Below are 17625 nucleotides of genomic sequence, written 5' to 3' on the forward strand. Positions count from 1 at the left end.
TTATCTAACAAAACATCTAACATATTGATGCATGCCCCTTAGAACAATCATAAAATTTATAACTCTCTACTTTCAACTCGGAACTCCAAAAAAATATTTGTGGTATGAAGAGGAAGAAGAGAAAGGTACTTATAGGCATGAGACATGATAAAATTGTGGGATTCTCCGGATCGAAATGGTCCAGATTTGATCACCAAGATTTGATTTACTCAATTTGATGGTCAACACGCGTTGTAATTTCTGTGCAAATCTACGCGGTCAAATGAAACATATATTAATGAAATCCATTATCGCTACAAATTCTTTTTTTTTTTTAACTTTTCTTCAGTATTTATTTTCCTAGTTTAAGGATTTCAATTATAATTTTAATTAAATATGGCTTATAATTTTTTTATAATTATAAATTATATTCAATATAATAATAACAATAAATAAATAAATTTAGGTATATAATTATAGTAGTAATTATATTTATTATTGTGTCGACAATTAATAAATTATTAAGAAAATCGTAATGTAGTTATAGAAATTATAAATCATAATAATATAATGAACATTGTCATGTTCTCCATTGATAACTTATTAAGTTAATTAGATAATTCGGTTATGAATTATGATGTCAATTAGTTATTTGAATTCAATTAATTAAATTTCAAAATTACAGATGGCAATCGACCTTGGTCATGGAGTGGCAAAGTTTTATATAATACTACTATCTTATATTTTTGTTTTATTTATATGTAGGTATCTTAGACTTAGAGGACATACTTAATATTACTACATCGTCAGCGCCTGTATTTATACATCTGTAGCGGTATTTCATAGCAGGCAAAAATATAATATGATAAGCTCATTTCGGGGGACAGTAATATTAACATTGCAATTGTATATTTGTATAGCTTAGTGGGCAAAAAGAGCCTAGATTACTTATAGTACTAGTACTATATTTTATTTTCCGCCAAAAATAAATTGAACCTAGGAGTACATTTTTAGCAATATTTCAACATCTAATAATAATAATAACAATTTATAGAGAGATTATTATTGTCCTTTGAAATCACTAAATTGCCTTGAAGTCTAGTCCATTCCACAAAGTTTCAAATATAAATTTAAAATCATGAAGTTTTAGTTTTTTCACTATTGTCTTAACCATCCTAAATTCAATTAAGTCAAGTAGTATGATTTTAGAGCCAGCTCCTATTTATCGAAGAAGATTCACAATTCTGATTTTGCACATACTAACAATGTCGAAGGATGTAGTTTTATAGGTTGATGTTGGTGGATTCTTATCACAAACATTGTTTTGCAAAATCCAATAGGGAATTAGACGCATTCATCTTTTATACAGCACTCGACACTATTTAGTTTCTCATTTTTGGAATTAAGACATGCAATTGTGATATCCAGTGGCGGATCTTTGGGGTGGAGGGGGGAGCCTCCGTGCGACTGATCTCCTCTTATCCGTACGTAAAATTACCATGTCCGCTTCCTCCGTTTTCCCCGACGTCACCCTGAAAATCGAAAAAAATTATCATTCTCGCTCTAAACCAACCTACTAATATATATTTGCGCCCCCCCCCATTTATGAATCTTGGATCTGCGACTGGTGATACCAACTAAGCCTAACAAGTGTAAGCACATAGTAAAGGGAAGATTATGGTTTGTCGCATGCCTTTCAAATCACGAGTTTATGGGTTAGTAAATGCAAGAGAGATAATTTGGGCTGGGTACAACAAGAGAAATTTTGGGCCTTCACGCTCTAACATTTACCCCGGCCCAATTCCAAATCAAATTTCTCCCACTGGCCCAATACTTAATTCTGGACGTGCTACTGTGCCTTAAATAATGATGCTAAGTTGGTAACAACCCATTTTAGTAGTATAAAAATAAATGTTACGATATATTATGATGATTGTAATTCTTTGGACATGCTATTTGGTTGATACGTAATACGGTGTATATTTTAATTTTAACTATAGAAAATTAATTAGTATCAGATTTTTGGTTTTTTTTATATATTTGTGCAATTTTTTTTGTAGTTTGAATTTTACTAGTTTTTGGGGCGATTAAGTTGGGTTAAATATTTATTTTAAAGAAATTTGGAGATTCCATTGGGTTCAATTTAGGAAAAAAACAAACCAAAAAACATAAGAATAAGAAGATAATTTAGATATCGAAAGCAAAGCAGAGTAGCAACATCACAAGTTATATGTAAAGCTGATGAGGCTGAGGCCATCTTCTACTAAAACTTCACAGTGTGATCCAATGTCGAACTTTCGCCTTCACCGCTTTCTCTCGAATCGGATCCAAACTCGGCTTCCACCCCTTCCCCGACATCTGCCTCCTCATAAACTCCGGCCTCCCCTCCAATATCTCCGCAAACCAATCCAATCTCGCCTCCTCCCTCTCATCCCATCGCTTCCTATTCTTCGCCGCGGTGCAAATCCGCGCGAAAATTGGCAGGAATCCGGTGTACGACACCAGCGCGGCGTTTGATTTGAGAGCTGCGCTGTTCGCGAGGATTAATCGCCGAGCTTCCCCCGACGACAGCTGGATCGGCTTTCCCCTCCTGATCCGGAGCATCAGGTAGGTTTTCCTGACCTCGAGCTTCTGATCCGCCGGGAGCGGCGCTGGCTTTCCGCCGCTCGCGATCGGATTGAATTCCACCACCACGTGCTGCGGGTGCTCCAGCATGAGCTCCGCGGCGGTGATTGGTGAGTCGTAGGTGACGACGCTGCCGTCGGAGAGGATGACTCTTCGGGATGCGTCGGGTAGGCGGTGCGGCGCGGCGTTCCCCATCGGCGGCGGCTTGAATTGAATTAGGAGATTTAAATGGAGTAAAAGCATGCGTTTTGTTGGATTATAAATTAAGAGAGAGAGAGAGAGAGGGGTTTGTTAAACCGCTCCAACTTTGAGATTAGTGCTGATGCTGGACTCAGTAACAACTAATTACAATGTCAAATGAAGTTGTTACTCCATATTTTTTATTTTAATACCAGACTATATAATATAATGTTGATATAAATGAATATGACTTTCAACAAATATTTGGTTGACTTGGTGTTGAATCACATAAAAATAGCACATACCATGTGAATTAAAAAATGAATTTAATATCTAATGCATGCACACTATATCATCCCATATTTTTTCTTGAATTATTTTGTAGTGCCAATTATATACACTATAATAACACAATGTCTTTAGGTAAATTTGTTACATCAAATTATTGCAAGTCTCTTGATTTAGTAAATACGATATCATAGGAAGTTAAGTTTGATAATTCATTTTTAAAATAGTAGTATATAAATTTATGTCGGAAAACAGATGGAGAATTAACACTTGCTCAGGACATATTATAGCCAAATTGGTAAAAATGAAAATGATATTAGCACTACTTAGGAAAGTGATTAAGAATTGGTCAAAAATAGAAATAGACATTTGTTGGGGATTTGCGCTAATTTAGAAGATGTGAAGCGATATTGATATATTTATGAGTGAAAATATAGTGTACTAAGTCATACCAACCAAACCAATTTAAGTCGGTATAGAGGAACCGTTCAACGGCATTACCTTTCATCTAATACTATTATATTATGTCATGGAAAAAGTAACTACTTGTAATTTTATCTTACAAATTCATTAATCAATATAAAAAGCAAAGAACGAAAGAGAGAGTGAAATTAAGTGATCGAAATACATTTGCACAAGTATTTCCAACTTATAGTTGAAACCAATGGAAGTTCGCATTATAAGAAAAAAAAAAAGATAGTATAGTAAGTGAATGGAAATAAAACAAGTATTTTTCCTTCATATGAATTATAAAAAATCATATATATACTGGTAACATGATCATAAAATTTAGTAGTATGGATTTAATTCAGTTTTTTATGAAAGCAACTTGAAAACAACAAGATGTGAAGGCCGGCTTAAAAATGAGCCCAATATCAGTAAAATAAACAGTGATCCAGAAAAAATCTGATGGCCCATTTTGTCTTTTGAGCCCAATCATTTAAAAACCGCGAGAGGAAGATTTGGTTATTAGTAATGCCCCAATTTTTTCTATAGTTAACAGATATCCGTCACGTCATTTTTTTTTTTTTTTCGTCCGTCCCATAAAAATAGTCTTATTTATAAAAATTTGTCCCAACTTATTACTCATATACATTTATTTATTTACATGTGGTATGGTCCCATCACTAAACACTAATAATAATGTGGGTTCCATTATCTACTAACGCTACTTTTACTACAATTTTCTTCATTTCTCTTACTTTACCATGCATTAATTATCGTGTATCTCAAATATCCCTATTTTATACTCCCTCCGTCTCAAGATAATTGGAGCATTTTTTTTCAGGAGATTTAAGAAATTGATTTTTAAAGATTAACGTGGAGAGAGAAAAGTAAGAGAGTGAATAAAGGAAAGATATATAGTAAAAGAGAGAATAAAGTAATATTATAATAAAGTAAGAGAGAGAATGAAGTTATTACCAAAAAAAGACTTAACTACCTAGGGACAAATTAAAAAGAAATACACCTCAACTATTTTGGGACGGCGGGAGTATGTCCCAACTTATACTCATAGCCCATAGGGCCTCAGCGCACGTGATGACACAGCCCAGCCGTGATCCGTCACCACGCCCCACGAGCTCGTCTGATCGAGGCCCAACTGGTTCAACTGATCCAGGACCAGCAGCCGCTCAAGGCATGCAAAATATCGAGACTACAACTCAAGATAAACTTGGATCCTTATGCGATTTTTATTTCCTTTTACAATGTCGATGGAGTTGACAATTAAATAAATAGTAGTAGTAACATTTTTTGCATCAACCACAAATGATGCTTATTTAAATTTTCAGTTGTCTGCATAAAATTGGCCCAACTGAAATTTAACTGTATATAAAACTGCATTCGATTTTACAACACCACAAAATGAAATATCTCATACATATATTATGAATAATAAAATAATTATTAAAGTAATGTTACAATCACAAGGCCCACCAACCTCACCTACATGGGTCCGTTTTACTTTTCACTATCATTTCAATGGAAAAAAAAAGAAAAACCAAGCGATTACTTCAAATTAAATGCAAATTATTTTTTTCTGAAAATAGTCAATTTGAGGTCTATTTCAATTTCCAATCACCACTGAAACAATTGATGCAACTTGCAAGACACATATATCCATTTATTCAAAATCGACAAAACCCAATCCTCTATGAAAGGTTTTGGTTAATTTAAAAGGTAGAGTTTGCAAACACTTTTCTATATATATTTCTTTTCAGTTTTTCAAAATTGTTTGGAGAGATGATCTTAAGATGTTAAAATACTACTTGTTCATACAGCGTCGAAGTATCTCATCGGTTGGATTTAAAAAAAAAAAGAAGATAATACTTTTTATTGATTTTCGAAAATACTAACTTTTAGTCCGAAGAATTTACATATAACTATTAGGATGAGATCAAGAGATGTATGTGAAAAATATGATATTTGTCACATTTATTTAAAAAATTATTTGCATTTTTCCTGATCCGAAATTGCATGTTGATAATCTTACGAGCAAATTGGGCCAATCTTATTTTTATTTGAAGTTTGAACACAATGCTTACGCTCTTTAATTCCAAAATACACACATATTTTCAGATTCTTAACCTAGATCATCAATTGATCAAATATATTTGAAGAAATGAAAAAAAAATGAAATTAAAGAGAGAAAGAAGCAAGAAATAGAATAAAAATGAAATTAGAGGGAGAAAGAAGCAAGATAAGAAGATAACGAGGATAAACACCAAATAATTAAATTGTAGTACTAGTATTGGGTTGACACTAAGAAGAACAATTGAACTCCAAATACTTAAAAACACATTTAAACAGTCAAAACAGAATAAAGCATAACATGAAGCCATATTTCATATAGCATATTGCTACAATTACAAAAACGTGAAAAAAGTATTAAATTGTTTATTAAGTTTTTATAGTACTATAAAACAAAATAAATATCTTATTGTAGATTTTACTATGACACGTCATATTCGAGGATGTATGGAGCTCAACATTGTGTTATTGCTTCATTTTCGTCAACTATATATATTTACATTTAAAATATTTTAACTGATTTATATATATATATAGCGTGAGCATGACCACATTCTCCCGTGAGCTAGCTTTCAAGTAGTATTTCTACCAATCTCATCTTTATAGGGTCCAATCCAACAACGCAACAACTAAATGAAAATTTTATTTATTATATTTCTTTATCCATAACTACGAATAAAATAATACGCCACCCATTTCCCACTTATGTAATTTCTATTTTTCTATTAAAAAATTAAGTAATTTCAGGTTGAATTTGGGGCCCTGCGGATAATGGGCCATGTAGCTGATGTTAGAGCGTGCTGTGGTAAATTGTGGGCCCATAAATTTAAATTTCTGGTATAATTTAGTGAGCCGTTGATCCAGCAATCATACAACTCATATTTTTCAAAAATAAGTAATTTCAGTTATTATTAGTATTATGTAATTTCTATTTTAAAAAACTGCTAATTAAGGTTCCTTTTTTCATGGTATCTTTTTATTGGTGTTCTACAGCTACGATTGACTACAAATAATTACATCAAGAAGACTAATATTATTGCACACCGCCGCACACTTTATTTTATAATAAGTTGTTTATTTGTCATTAAAACCAAATATTCGATCTTATACACAAACAAAATAAAATTAACGTCAAATATTGTTGTTGGTGTAATTTATAGTATAAAAATCATTGCAGCTCTTCTTATAGTAGTATATCATATATTGTGATTTCTCTTAGCAAATATCGTTACAAATTCGAAAAACAAATTTATCGTGCTCCCGCCATAAGATCGGTCGCAAAATACAATAGTGTAAGACACATAAATATTCACGCAGCATAAGATTGTATTAAATTAAGAGCCTATAAAGTAGAAACCAATTCGGATGATAATGACCAAAAAGTTAGGGTGAGTCCATAATTATTGTAGTTTGACAAAACATATTGAATTTTTTTGGCTTAATTGGAGGTCGGCCACATGAAAAACTCCCTTTAAGGGTATTAGTGTAACTTGGCATCTCCAAATATTTACATATATAAGAGTTTGTTTACTACAAATTTCATAACTATTGAAGGAAAACATGAGAGGAATCGTGTTATTGATAGATGATTTGAGGTCATCATATTCATCAAATATTTGCAGAATTTGCCACGAAGAAGAATTTGAGAGCTGCAAAACTCTCGAGACTCCTTGTGCTTGTTCTGGCACTGTCAAGGTATGTTCATCTTTATATAGGTATTTTGGGGCACCCTTTTTTGATCATTCAATATATTCTTGTGTTTCCAGTTTGCACACAGGGATTGTGTACAGAGATGGTGCGATGAAAAGGGAAATACAATTTGCGAAATTTGCTTACAGGTGACTTTTATATAGAGAGAAAGACAGAGGGGCTTTAATAATAGTATAAAACTGGTTTCAAATTCTTCATATTATTTGTGATTTAGAATTATTAGCATTGAAGAGCTTCTCATATTCCTTTCTTCCACTAGTTTTGTGAGGTTCAAAAGTTTGGATTTTTCAACCCCTCAAAAAAAATTGGAGTTTTTCAAGTTTGTCCTTTCTCAGATATTAAGAAGAAGGAATTTCATGTTTTTTGTTCATTACATTTATTTTTCATATTTAGATAGTATAATTATTAATAGTGCGTGGATGTGGTTATCCAGATACATATGCACTGTGCTAAAAGGAAAAGATAGATGTTAATGTCACTATCTCAACTGAAGTTCTTTTTTATCCAGTTGAATGCTTGCTTATTTTTCTATTACAGCAATGGGATGGGACACACCATATGTTCTTATCTAGTTTTCTTTCCAAATTAATTCCCACTATTTTATAGTCTCCCCACTTCTTTTTATTCATTTTTGTGACGTCAAGAGTTTTTCGAATTAGTAGTAGTATAATTATAATGAAAAGCTTCTTTTTTATTCCATTTATAAATTTAATTGCAGAAATTTGAACCTGGCTACACATCGCCACCAAAGAAAATAAAGCTAATCGATGCAACAGTGACAATAAGGTATCCACTCCTCTCTCTCAATTTCTCAATTAATTAATACGACTAGTAGTTATTTTATACTCCACTTAGTATGCAACTGAAATAAGGATTTGTTTTTTTCTTGTTTTTAAATACACCGGCTTGTTCATGGCTTATTATTTAATCTGTCCTCAATTTGAGGCTAATAATTCAAAACCCATACTATGTTTTTTGTCTTAGTAATACCCCACTAAGTTGGTTATTAGAAGAAAAATAAAGAGATAAGCCTCACATCACAATATAATAGTACAACTATATAAAGAGATAAGTTGGTTATCATGCATCATATACATAATTGTGTACATAAACATTAATGCAATAGCTGTATTATTCATTGAATGTGACAGGGGGAGTTTGGAAGTGCCAAGAAATGAGCAAGGAGAAAATGAAATAGTTGAAACAGAGCATCAATGTGAAGATGCAGATCATAGAAGCCCTTCTTTTTGCACAACACTGGCTCTAATTGTGAGTATATTTTCTGAATTATTGAGTCATATTCATATGGAAATTTATATAATTAGCTTCTAAAATTTGAGTTTTACTACTCTTGCAGTTCACAGCTCTTCTTTTGACAAGACACTTATTTGCTATTATAACTGGAGCAGGGGATTACCCCTTTTCATTACTAACTGTAAGTAGCCACATTTTCTACCATTAAACATTTATGCATAAATATCATTCTATGCTTTAGGAAACACCCAAAAAGAAAATAAAAAATTAAGTTAAATGTTTTGGAATGGTATTGCAGGTGCTTATAGCCAGGGCTAGTGGTATACTGGTTCCCATGTACATATTGATTAGGATTTTATCAGCACTACAGAGCAACATTAGGCATCATTATCAGGTATGTTGGATATCCTATACATATATCCATAAATATATCTACCTAGTTAAATAGTGCAAATTGTGCAATAGTTCAACAACATTTTACCTGTGTTTCAGAATGCAGATAGTGAGACAAACTCCAATGAAGATGAAGAGCAGTGGCATAGTACTAGTATGGAGGCACAAGTTTAACCAATTATTTGTACCTTCTGTGTATTCTTCCCTCTTTTCCAATTTTCTTTCACATAGAGATGAAGATATAGAAAAGCCTTGCAGAAATATAATGAAGATGACATTTTTTTATAATTTTATCTGCAATCTCTAAATGAAATTGAAAGGGTACCATAAATATGATATGACGATACCTTTTCATAGTTTTTCACCTCAACAGTATCTAATACTCATTTACAAAAAACTTTATAGCAACCTAGACAAGTCAAAATCACAGCTGGAGCTCAAAACATTTCACAAAATATATAGCATTTTTTGGACAATATTTGAATAAGGCTCAAATATATTCACCAACAAATATTCGAGCTCAACTCGCATATTGCATTAGAAAATTCAAGCTCAGAGCAAGTCATCATCGGAATGGCACTTGTACCTTTTAGCCGCTCTGATGTAGGTTTTCTTTCACCTGAACTCGAATTATACGGGTCAAAATTGCGCCATATGACGCGAATGGGATATTGTGTAAATCTGCAGGGTAGACTGTACAGGAAAGGTTTATGCTATTGTTGTAGAAGTAAACTCGCTCTCGACTGCAGGCTAGTTAACAAGTCTATGTTCTTGCTTTCAGCAGTAGCTGTGATCTTTATCAAGTTTTCGATGATCAATGATGCTTTGTCTTCCCACCTATGAGTGGCACCTAATTTATTGCCATAAGTTCCTTCAAACTCCTGAGACATTGCTGCAGCTTTTCGTAGAACTGTATCAGGAAGTCCTGGAAATAATAGCACCAGTAAGGGAGTGATCCTTGATGTTTTCCAGAAACTATTTCAACAGTTTACGTACCTGCTAACCTAGCAACATTAACACCATAACTTTTAGGGCATGCGCCGGGTGTCAATTTGTAAAGGAAGATTACTTCCTCAAGATCTCCGGCTCCTTTTCCAACTTGGCAAGCCATATGACGGAGGGAGACCTGTATGAATGTTTCAAGCAGGAAGGTTTACATAGAGCTTTGAAATTTTTTATCAACTATCTGCTCGAGTATCATTATTGCTTGTTTGAAAAGAGAAGATATGATTGACATACCTTAGGATCACTCTTGTAGTCAACAGCTAATCTATGATAATGCGTAGAAAACATTCCCCGGCATTGCACTGTGTGAACAAAATGTTCGAGCACTGCTGCACTGCAAAAAGAGACCAAAATACGAGATTAAGGAATGAAATATGCCTGTTCACTAAAGCCGAGAGAATTAAGGATACTTGTTTATTAGTAATTTTCAACAAAAAGAGTAAGTTGCACATACGCGATGGCTTGCCCATCTGATGTTGAAGTTCCTCGTCCCAGCTCGTCCAGCGCCACAAGTGAGCTGCGCGTTGCTGATGTCTATATTCATCATTGACAACAAGTTAGCATGGCAAGATTTCAAATACAGGTAGCCTCTCGTTATAAGAATAAAGCCTGATTACAAATCATATAATCAATCCCTGTACATATTGCAAACCTGATACCTAACCCATCTAAAGTACCTTTTCCGAACCCCAGTGACATTTATTTCTTTTCTCCTAAACACTCCCCGTTAGGTTTGAACGTGTTAGGTACCAGGTAATATCCATTTAATTAACCTATCGACAAGATCAACTCACCAGCATGGCTGCAGTTTCCAGAAGCTCTGTCAGAAATGTGCTTTGACCAGCCATAATCTGATCTTTAGCACCCATTCGAACAAATATACGGTCAAAAGGATTCAAAGCAAAACTTTCTGCTGGTACATCAGCTCCCATCTGTAGAGAATCAAAGTAAACGTGTTGATAAAGAAAGCAGAATAACTTCAAGCAGTGCTTTGGGGAAAAGAGATCCAACACCAAACCTGGGCCAAAATTACAGCCATGCAAACTTGGCGTAGAAGAGTAGACTTTCCACCCATGTTAGGACCCGTAAGCAGTATAAAGCTGGAGTTGCCAGAACCACCTAGTGTGACATCATTGGTGACAAAGGTGCCCTCTCCGAGGGAATCACTCCTTAAAACTGGGTGCCCTAAGTTTTTAGCCCTGAGGAATGGCACTTCATCAGGATTCGATGAAGCTATAACTGGACGACAACTTCTCCCTTCATAATAATCACTTGCAATTGATAAGCTGATTAAGACATCCAGCTCTGCAAAACAGGAACCAACTCTCATACATAAAATATGTTCAGATATTCGATCTCTTTACTACAAATACTACTACAACAGCAACTACATCAATTAAGTTGCATATAAAGGAGAATAACAGAAGCGAATATATATGAAGGTTTTTAAATAAAATAAGTACTATAAGAAAAAGATAAAAACAGAAATACATTTTGAAAGCAATGTTTTGTCACTTCTTTTCTAAAATAAATTTAGACTTGGTTTTTTCTACCTAGGATATTAAGACATGGCATGAATTAAAGCCAAGTGTCAATCTCGTTACGTCTCAATTTTCCCATAGAAGGAAAGATCTTAACAATCATAATGCACACACACCGAGAAAAGTCCAACTCCAGATTCAGAACATCACTATACATTAATACATTACCTGCAACAGTAGAGATGAATTGCCTCCATTTAATGTGATTCTCACAAAATCGTTCAATTAACCTCTGAAATATGCTCTTCAATTTTGACTCCTTCTCCGATTCCGCTCGTGAAAGCTCTCCTATTAAATCTTTTATCACGGGGGACCAGTATCGGACAAAACCCTTTGAGATAAATCGTTTAGATAGTTATTAAAGAAAATAGAGATCCAAGCAAGACAAGAAATATCTCAAGATAGTCAAACATATTCCAGATTCCACACCTACTGGAACATTTATGAAAGAAGCACAAGCCCTTGTGACATAAGCTACTGGAGAACAAATGGACCATTTTCCATTTAAGGAGCAAGCTTAAATTTTTGGCAGTTTTTACTTAAAATGGAATAAAATACATCCTTTTTTGCTATTAAAAATACAAGTAATCACTGATTGATGTCGTATAAAAGTTGTTCAACACATTTACGAAATCACTGCACTAACCAACTATTAACAAAATTTTGGCAAATACAGAAGCTTTTAACAGAGCCAATAAATTTTCCAATCAGCATTAGGAATACTTTTGTTCTGCATAAAACCGTGTTTCTTAGACAAGCAATTTATCCACTCGAATAAATCGATGATGTTTAAGTCCCATTGGGAGCAAGGCATCTGAAGTAGATGGCATATACAGAATTCACAGCCAAACATTGTGGTTATACCTTCTTAGATGATCGTAACTCAAATTCCTTCGGAATCGCCTGTGTCAAACTCTCAGGCATTTCCAAAAGGTATGCATCTTTTCCAATTGTTACATAACAGATCTGGAAGAATGGGATGAAATCAGATTAAATTTGCAAGAAATTTGATCATCATAAACCAGGCTATTTTAGAAATGCTTACAGATGGATCTCCAAGTAATTTCTGCTGCTCCTTTAGATGTTTTTTGAGACTGGATTCAATGTCTTTAACAACTTGGCATGCAGCATCATAATCAAGATCTGCTCCTTCTCGAGGTATAATGCGCCCTGATTGATATGCCTCCTCCCAATCGAAGGCATCCTTGAAATGCCTCAAAATTGGATTGGCATCAGGAATCCCTGAACCTGGAAACATCCATTATAAGGAGCTAATAACCAAGGAGAGTTACATACAGTGAAAGGTATTTCGCCTATACCAGGAATTAATAGATGACGTAGTAGTGTAGACTCCACATTCTCAAAAATAGCACCAAGTGCAGAGCACGAATTGGTCATCATTTCACATCCACGAAGAACTGAAATGAACTCTTGAAGCTTCTTTTTTGATGCATCCTCGTAGAGAACAACTTTATTTGCATTCCTGCCACTAGCTTCACTGTATTTACACAGAAAACAAGAACGGAATAGTTGAAGGATGCAGTACAGCAAAATCAATGGAACGTATGAAACTGAAAATCTCTGCAACTTCACCTGCCAGCAAATATCCGTGCAAGCAAGCGTTCCATGTCAGGTAGTTTCGATAGCTCCTTTCTGAAGCTAAGCACATTAGGTTGATTAACCCCCTATGATTCAAAACAAAACAATATTTATAAAGGCATTTTTTACCATTAGAAGTCAAATTACATGAACCAGCAATTAACAATAAGAATATTCGGTTACACTAGTTCCTCTCTCAGATTGAGTAGATTCAAACACATCAAATGAAAACATTAAGGGCTGGACAATAAAACTTATGATGAGAAAAGTTATCATAGTTAAATATACCCTCAGTTCTGCTATAGCATCCTGCCGCTCCTTAATTGACTTGAGATGATATAAAGGTCTGGCCAGCCATGTCCTCAGTAGCCTTTTACCAAATGCTGTGGCACAATGGTTTAATTGAGCATATAATGTCCTGAAAAGACAAGGGAAGAGGAAAAATAAGATGACATTGAACAAGCAATTTTGAAACAAAAATGAGAAGAGCTCAAGTTACCCAGAAGATTCTCCATTTCTGCTATTTTCAAATATCTCAAGGTTTTCCATGGCAGCAGCATCAAGAACCATGTATGGCTTTTGGGCAATTTCACCAAGACCAGAGCATGGGAGCAGATCAAATTTAGCAAATCTGAGGAGAGACTCGTCCAGGAAAGCCTGCCTTAAATAGAAAAGAGTTGCACCAAGTGCTGATAGTGCTTGGCTTCCATTTTCACCCTCGCTTATGAGGTTGGATAGCACTTCTGGTAGGCAGTTTCTACCATCATTCTCCCTTGAAGAATCACTTTGCTGCAGAGTACTTTTATTTTCTGATGAACTATGAGAATGACCACCAAGGCGCTGATAAATGCTTGTAACTTCAGAAATAGCTTTATCAGCATCCCAAAATTCAGAGAAAGGAACCAGCTCATTAACCAGGGGATTTCGTGTATGCCTAAATAGTGCCTTTTCAGTCTCAGTGCACAGCAACTTAGCCGGTTTTATAATTTCCACTGGCCTTAATTCAGATAATAAACAGCAAAGCGAACTGCAATCAGCATCATCCCTGAACTGATCAGAGAGAACCATAGTTAATATAACAGAGAAAATATATCGATGTGAGTAAAGAAAGCACATGATAAAGTCTGCTGATAAAAGCATATAAAGAAAATACACAATATCCTTTATCTACTTCGATTCACAAATCAAGAGTAACATGTCCCACCAGGAGCAAACCATAAAATCTTTATTCAGGATAGAACACAAGCATATTCAAGACATCAAGCTCTTTATATGCTTAGCAACAATATAATTCTGCTTTTCAATCCCACCTGCCCCAGGATAATCTTGCTTGTAGCAACATCAACAGCACAGATACCAAAAATGTGGATCCCTTGTTCACTTGCTGAAATTTGGCAGCTTTCCGTCACAGCAATTATATATGAAGCATCAGGGTTTGTTGTAAAATATTCTCCCTCGGTTAAAGTTCCTTTAGTCACAACAGCACATATCTCGCGTTTGACAACCTGGAAAGATCAGCAGTAGTTGCTAAACATCATAACACAATAAATAAGTTTTCCAGGACTTATTTAATTTAGTGAAATTGAAAGAACAATTGCTTCAATGACCTTATCCTTGGAGCCACTTTCTTTTCGACGAATGCCAAGCTGTTCAGGTGTCTCTGTTTGCTCCACAACAAGAACTCGATAACCCTAACAAATTTAAAAATCAAAATTAAAATAACTAAAATTGAGCTAGAGTAGACTAAAACCAGAATCTTTACAATGGAAGACAACCTTTCTTGCCAGCTTCTCTACATTGATTGTGAAGTTCTTCTCTGGAAATCCACAGTGAGGTTGGTCTCCCTAGTAGCACAACCAACCATCATTTAACAGCTTTAATTTTAAGTGCTAAAATAATGAAAATAGCATATCAATATGTGACAGATAGATACCACAAATCTCAGAAGAGCAATTGTATGATCAAGATTCTCTCCTTCTCATCTAATAATAGTAGCATGTCAACATAAATAAACAACCAAGTCAAGTACCTTCATATACTGCAAACCAAGTTCTTTGGCTCCAACATGTGCATCCATTTCAAAAAGTTCATAAAACTTGCCCATCTGGTTCGACAATAAAAGATAAACATTGCAAATCTCAGAAAAGCAATGAGTTACATTGCTTGCACTGACTATAAATTTTACTAGCTATATGAGTTTGGCTGATACCTTGAAAAAGAGAACTTTGTCCATATGCTTCGACTTAAACTCCCACCATTGCCGCTAACATTAACAAAACACATCAGATAAACTATTTGAAGATATCCACAAACGGGGATAAAACCAGTTATATGAAATTATGAATAAATCAATTACCTGGCCACCTGTTAAATTCTTCACAAAGTTTGGAGGCAAGTATAAGGTTCTATGATCATATTTCTCATCCCCAGGGCGCCTCCGGTTGGCATCTCTACGATCTCTGCCAGAGAGAGAATCAGTTCAAATTTGTTCCCAGTAAATCTTAGCAAATTCCAATGCCTCAAACAAATATCAGAACACCAAATGCTAACAGCATTACTAGAAGGCTATTCCATAAATGTAGAAGGTCGGTCAAAGCTACATAACAACTTACAACTCAAGGAAGTGCAATTTCTCTGATTCACGTTTGGCAAATCTTTCTGCCGTGTCTACCATCGAAGGGCTATCCAGAAGGGATGCTGTTAGAGAAAAAGAGTGTTCTTTGGTTGTATCAGATGCCTTCACACCTGCAGTGACATAATTTAGATTTACTGCTGATCATACAATATACCATTCTATTATACATCATTGACATTATCTAAAGTTTACAGATGTCCACAGCGTGCATCATATCATATTAAGGAGATATCAACAATAAGAATTAGTACTTCCATTTCTACCAGATAGAAGCCATCACGTTTACATTTATTACAGTATTACTACGATGATGTTGGTTATCAAACTAAAAAAATCATAGTAACAATGTAACATGAACTCTTGAAGAAGTAGAACAAAAAGGCTCAAAAGAATAACATAATCAAGCTAAACTTCTTCAAATACGCAACTCTTAATTTACCTTAATTTAATTATTTTTGCGCTTTAAACAAGAAATGAGTTCTTAACAAACATAACTATTTCATCACTTACTATAAGTACTAGTTCTGCTAATAGGTTCGATCAGATTCACAGCCTTGCCCGAAGGAGAAACCTTGGAAAAGCTACTCTTCAACTCCCCAACAATTTTTCCCTTTTTACCAGAAACAACTTCTCCTTCACCCCCTTTCTGTTTCCTGAGGCTCGTATTCTTCCTAACTTCAGCTCCACCACTTCCCTCTTCTTCCAACTCCATAACCTCCAAACAGTCCTCATCTTCCAATATTCCATTCCCTGCCTTTTCCTCCCAGTCCTCATCATCCGAATCATCTTCTAGCTCTTTGAGATCAGGCTCGTCCCCCTCCTCCTCGAAATCATCATCTTCCACTACAGAAAACCTTCTTAACCTCCGAAGCTTCTTTTTCACGGGCTCCTCAATCCACTCAACCTTTTCCCCCGAAAGATTCAAACTTTCCTCTTCAGCATCGTCATACTGAACCAAATGCTTCCCAGATGCCTCATCAAACGACTTCACGACGCCCTCGTACCACGACTTATCAAGCGGCCAATAAACCCTGACCCGTCTGTCAATAACCTCCGCCCCGTACGATTTCTTCTCGGAGACAGGTTTCTCAGCGGAAGAGGCGCCCAAATTGGGGGTGATAACTAGGAGGGGCTTCTTACGCTTGGAATTGAGAGGTGAAGGAGTGATGGGGGTCTGGCTTGGAGGCGGGCCCACTCTAGGGTTAGGGTTTAGCTTGGAGAGGGATGGAGAGGGCGATTCTGAAGGGGCCGGAGATGATCCGGACGGGCTCTTGCCGAAGAAAGCGGTGATTTGACGCTGTTGATTGACTAAAGGGGAGCGCCCGTTGGTGGCCTTCTTCGACGGCGCCATTATGCAAAAGTTGTATCAATTCAATGTGGAGACCTTTCAGTAATCATTAATGAGTAGTGTGGAGAGAGAGAGTGAGAGATTTAAAAGCGGGAACGGATACCGAAGAGCATAGAGGGAGGGAAGGCGGGAAAGAAATGGCGTGTGTTGGCGGGAACTGACGGTGGGCGAGGAGGAAGTGTCCATGTGGCGCGTGTTACCTAGTAGCATTACCTAGGGTATGACCTTGACTCACTTTTGTGGTCTCTTCGCATACAACAAAAATTGCACTCCATCTCCGAACCAAAGAATCCATTACATATTTGTATATTTGTTTGCATGAAGGATTTTATCTGAACAACAGGGATTGACGGTGGGAGTTGATCTCGATGCGTTCATGAAGAAAATGAAGAATGCGAGGACCCGTATGAGATTTGTTCTGCAGTGCGAAGCCAGGTATGACTAAGTGCATCCAGCATTTTGCATTGCAAACTGTATGGATTACTAATACAGGTGGGGTGGGGTGGGGGAGTGAATTCAAAAGCTGGCATTATGATCAT

The 17625-nt window shown here is 35.6% G+C and overlaps 3 protein-coding genes across 3 annotated transcripts; 1 reads left to right on the forward strand and 2 right to left on the reverse strand.

Moving 5' to 3' along the window:
• Nucleotides 1-2148: 2148 nt before the first annotated feature.
• LOC125209279 (uncharacterized) lies at nucleotides 2149-2915 on the reverse strand. Its single transcript, XM_048108884.2, has one exon. It carries the CDS (start codon nucleotides 2845-2847, stop codon nucleotides 2251-2253), a length of 597 nt encoding a protein of 198 aa, XP_047964841.2. The 5' UTR covers nucleotides 2848-2915; the 3' UTR covers nucleotides 2149-2250.
• Nucleotides 2916-7134: 4219 nt separating this feature from the next.
• Nucleotides 7135-9246, forward strand: LOC125213445 (RING/FYVE/PHD zinc finger superfamily protein). Its single transcript, XM_048114001.2, has 7 exons — nucleotides 7135-7296; nucleotides 7368-7439; nucleotides 8030-8097; nucleotides 8463-8580; nucleotides 8669-8746; nucleotides 8864-8959; nucleotides 9058-9246. The coding sequence occupies exons 1-7, from the start codon at nucleotides 7162-7164 to the stop codon at nucleotides 9130-9132; spliced, it is 642 nt and encodes a 213-aa protein (XP_047969958.1). The 5' UTR covers nucleotides 7135-7161; the 3' UTR covers nucleotides 9133-9246.
• On the reverse strand, nucleotides 9211-17423 carry MSH6 (MUTS homolog 6). The gene is made up of 21 exons (XM_048114000.2): nucleotides 16249-17423; nucleotides 15716-15848; nucleotides 15460-15562; nucleotides 15313-15366; nucleotides 15133-15207; nucleotides 14879-14947; nucleotides 14711-14794; nucleotides 14414-14608; nucleotides 13603-14153; nucleotides 13392-13521; nucleotides 13098-13189; nucleotides 12824-13002; nucleotides 12550-12752; nucleotides 12369-12470; nucleotides 11673-11835; nucleotides 10982-11268; nucleotides 10758-10895; nucleotides 10418-10497; nucleotides 10198-10297; nucleotides 9955-10084; nucleotides 9211-9883 (listed from the first exon to the last, which is right to left on the reverse strand). The coding sequence occupies exons 1-21, from the start codon at nucleotides 17087-17089 to the stop codon at nucleotides 9672-9674; spliced, it is 3921 nt and encodes a 1306-aa protein (XP_047969957.1). The 5' UTR covers nucleotides 17090-17423; the 3' UTR covers nucleotides 9211-9671.
• Nucleotides 17424-17625: the final 202 nt, after the last annotated feature.

Source organism: Salvia hispanica, chromosome 3 (assembly GCF_029641045.1).
Source record: "Salvia hispanica isolate PSC_SH4W2 chromosome 3, Shi_PSC_v1, whole genome shotgun sequence".
Lineage (NCBI taxonomy): Eukaryota > Viridiplantae > Streptophyta > Magnoliopsida > Lamiales > Lamiaceae > Salvia > Salvia hispanica.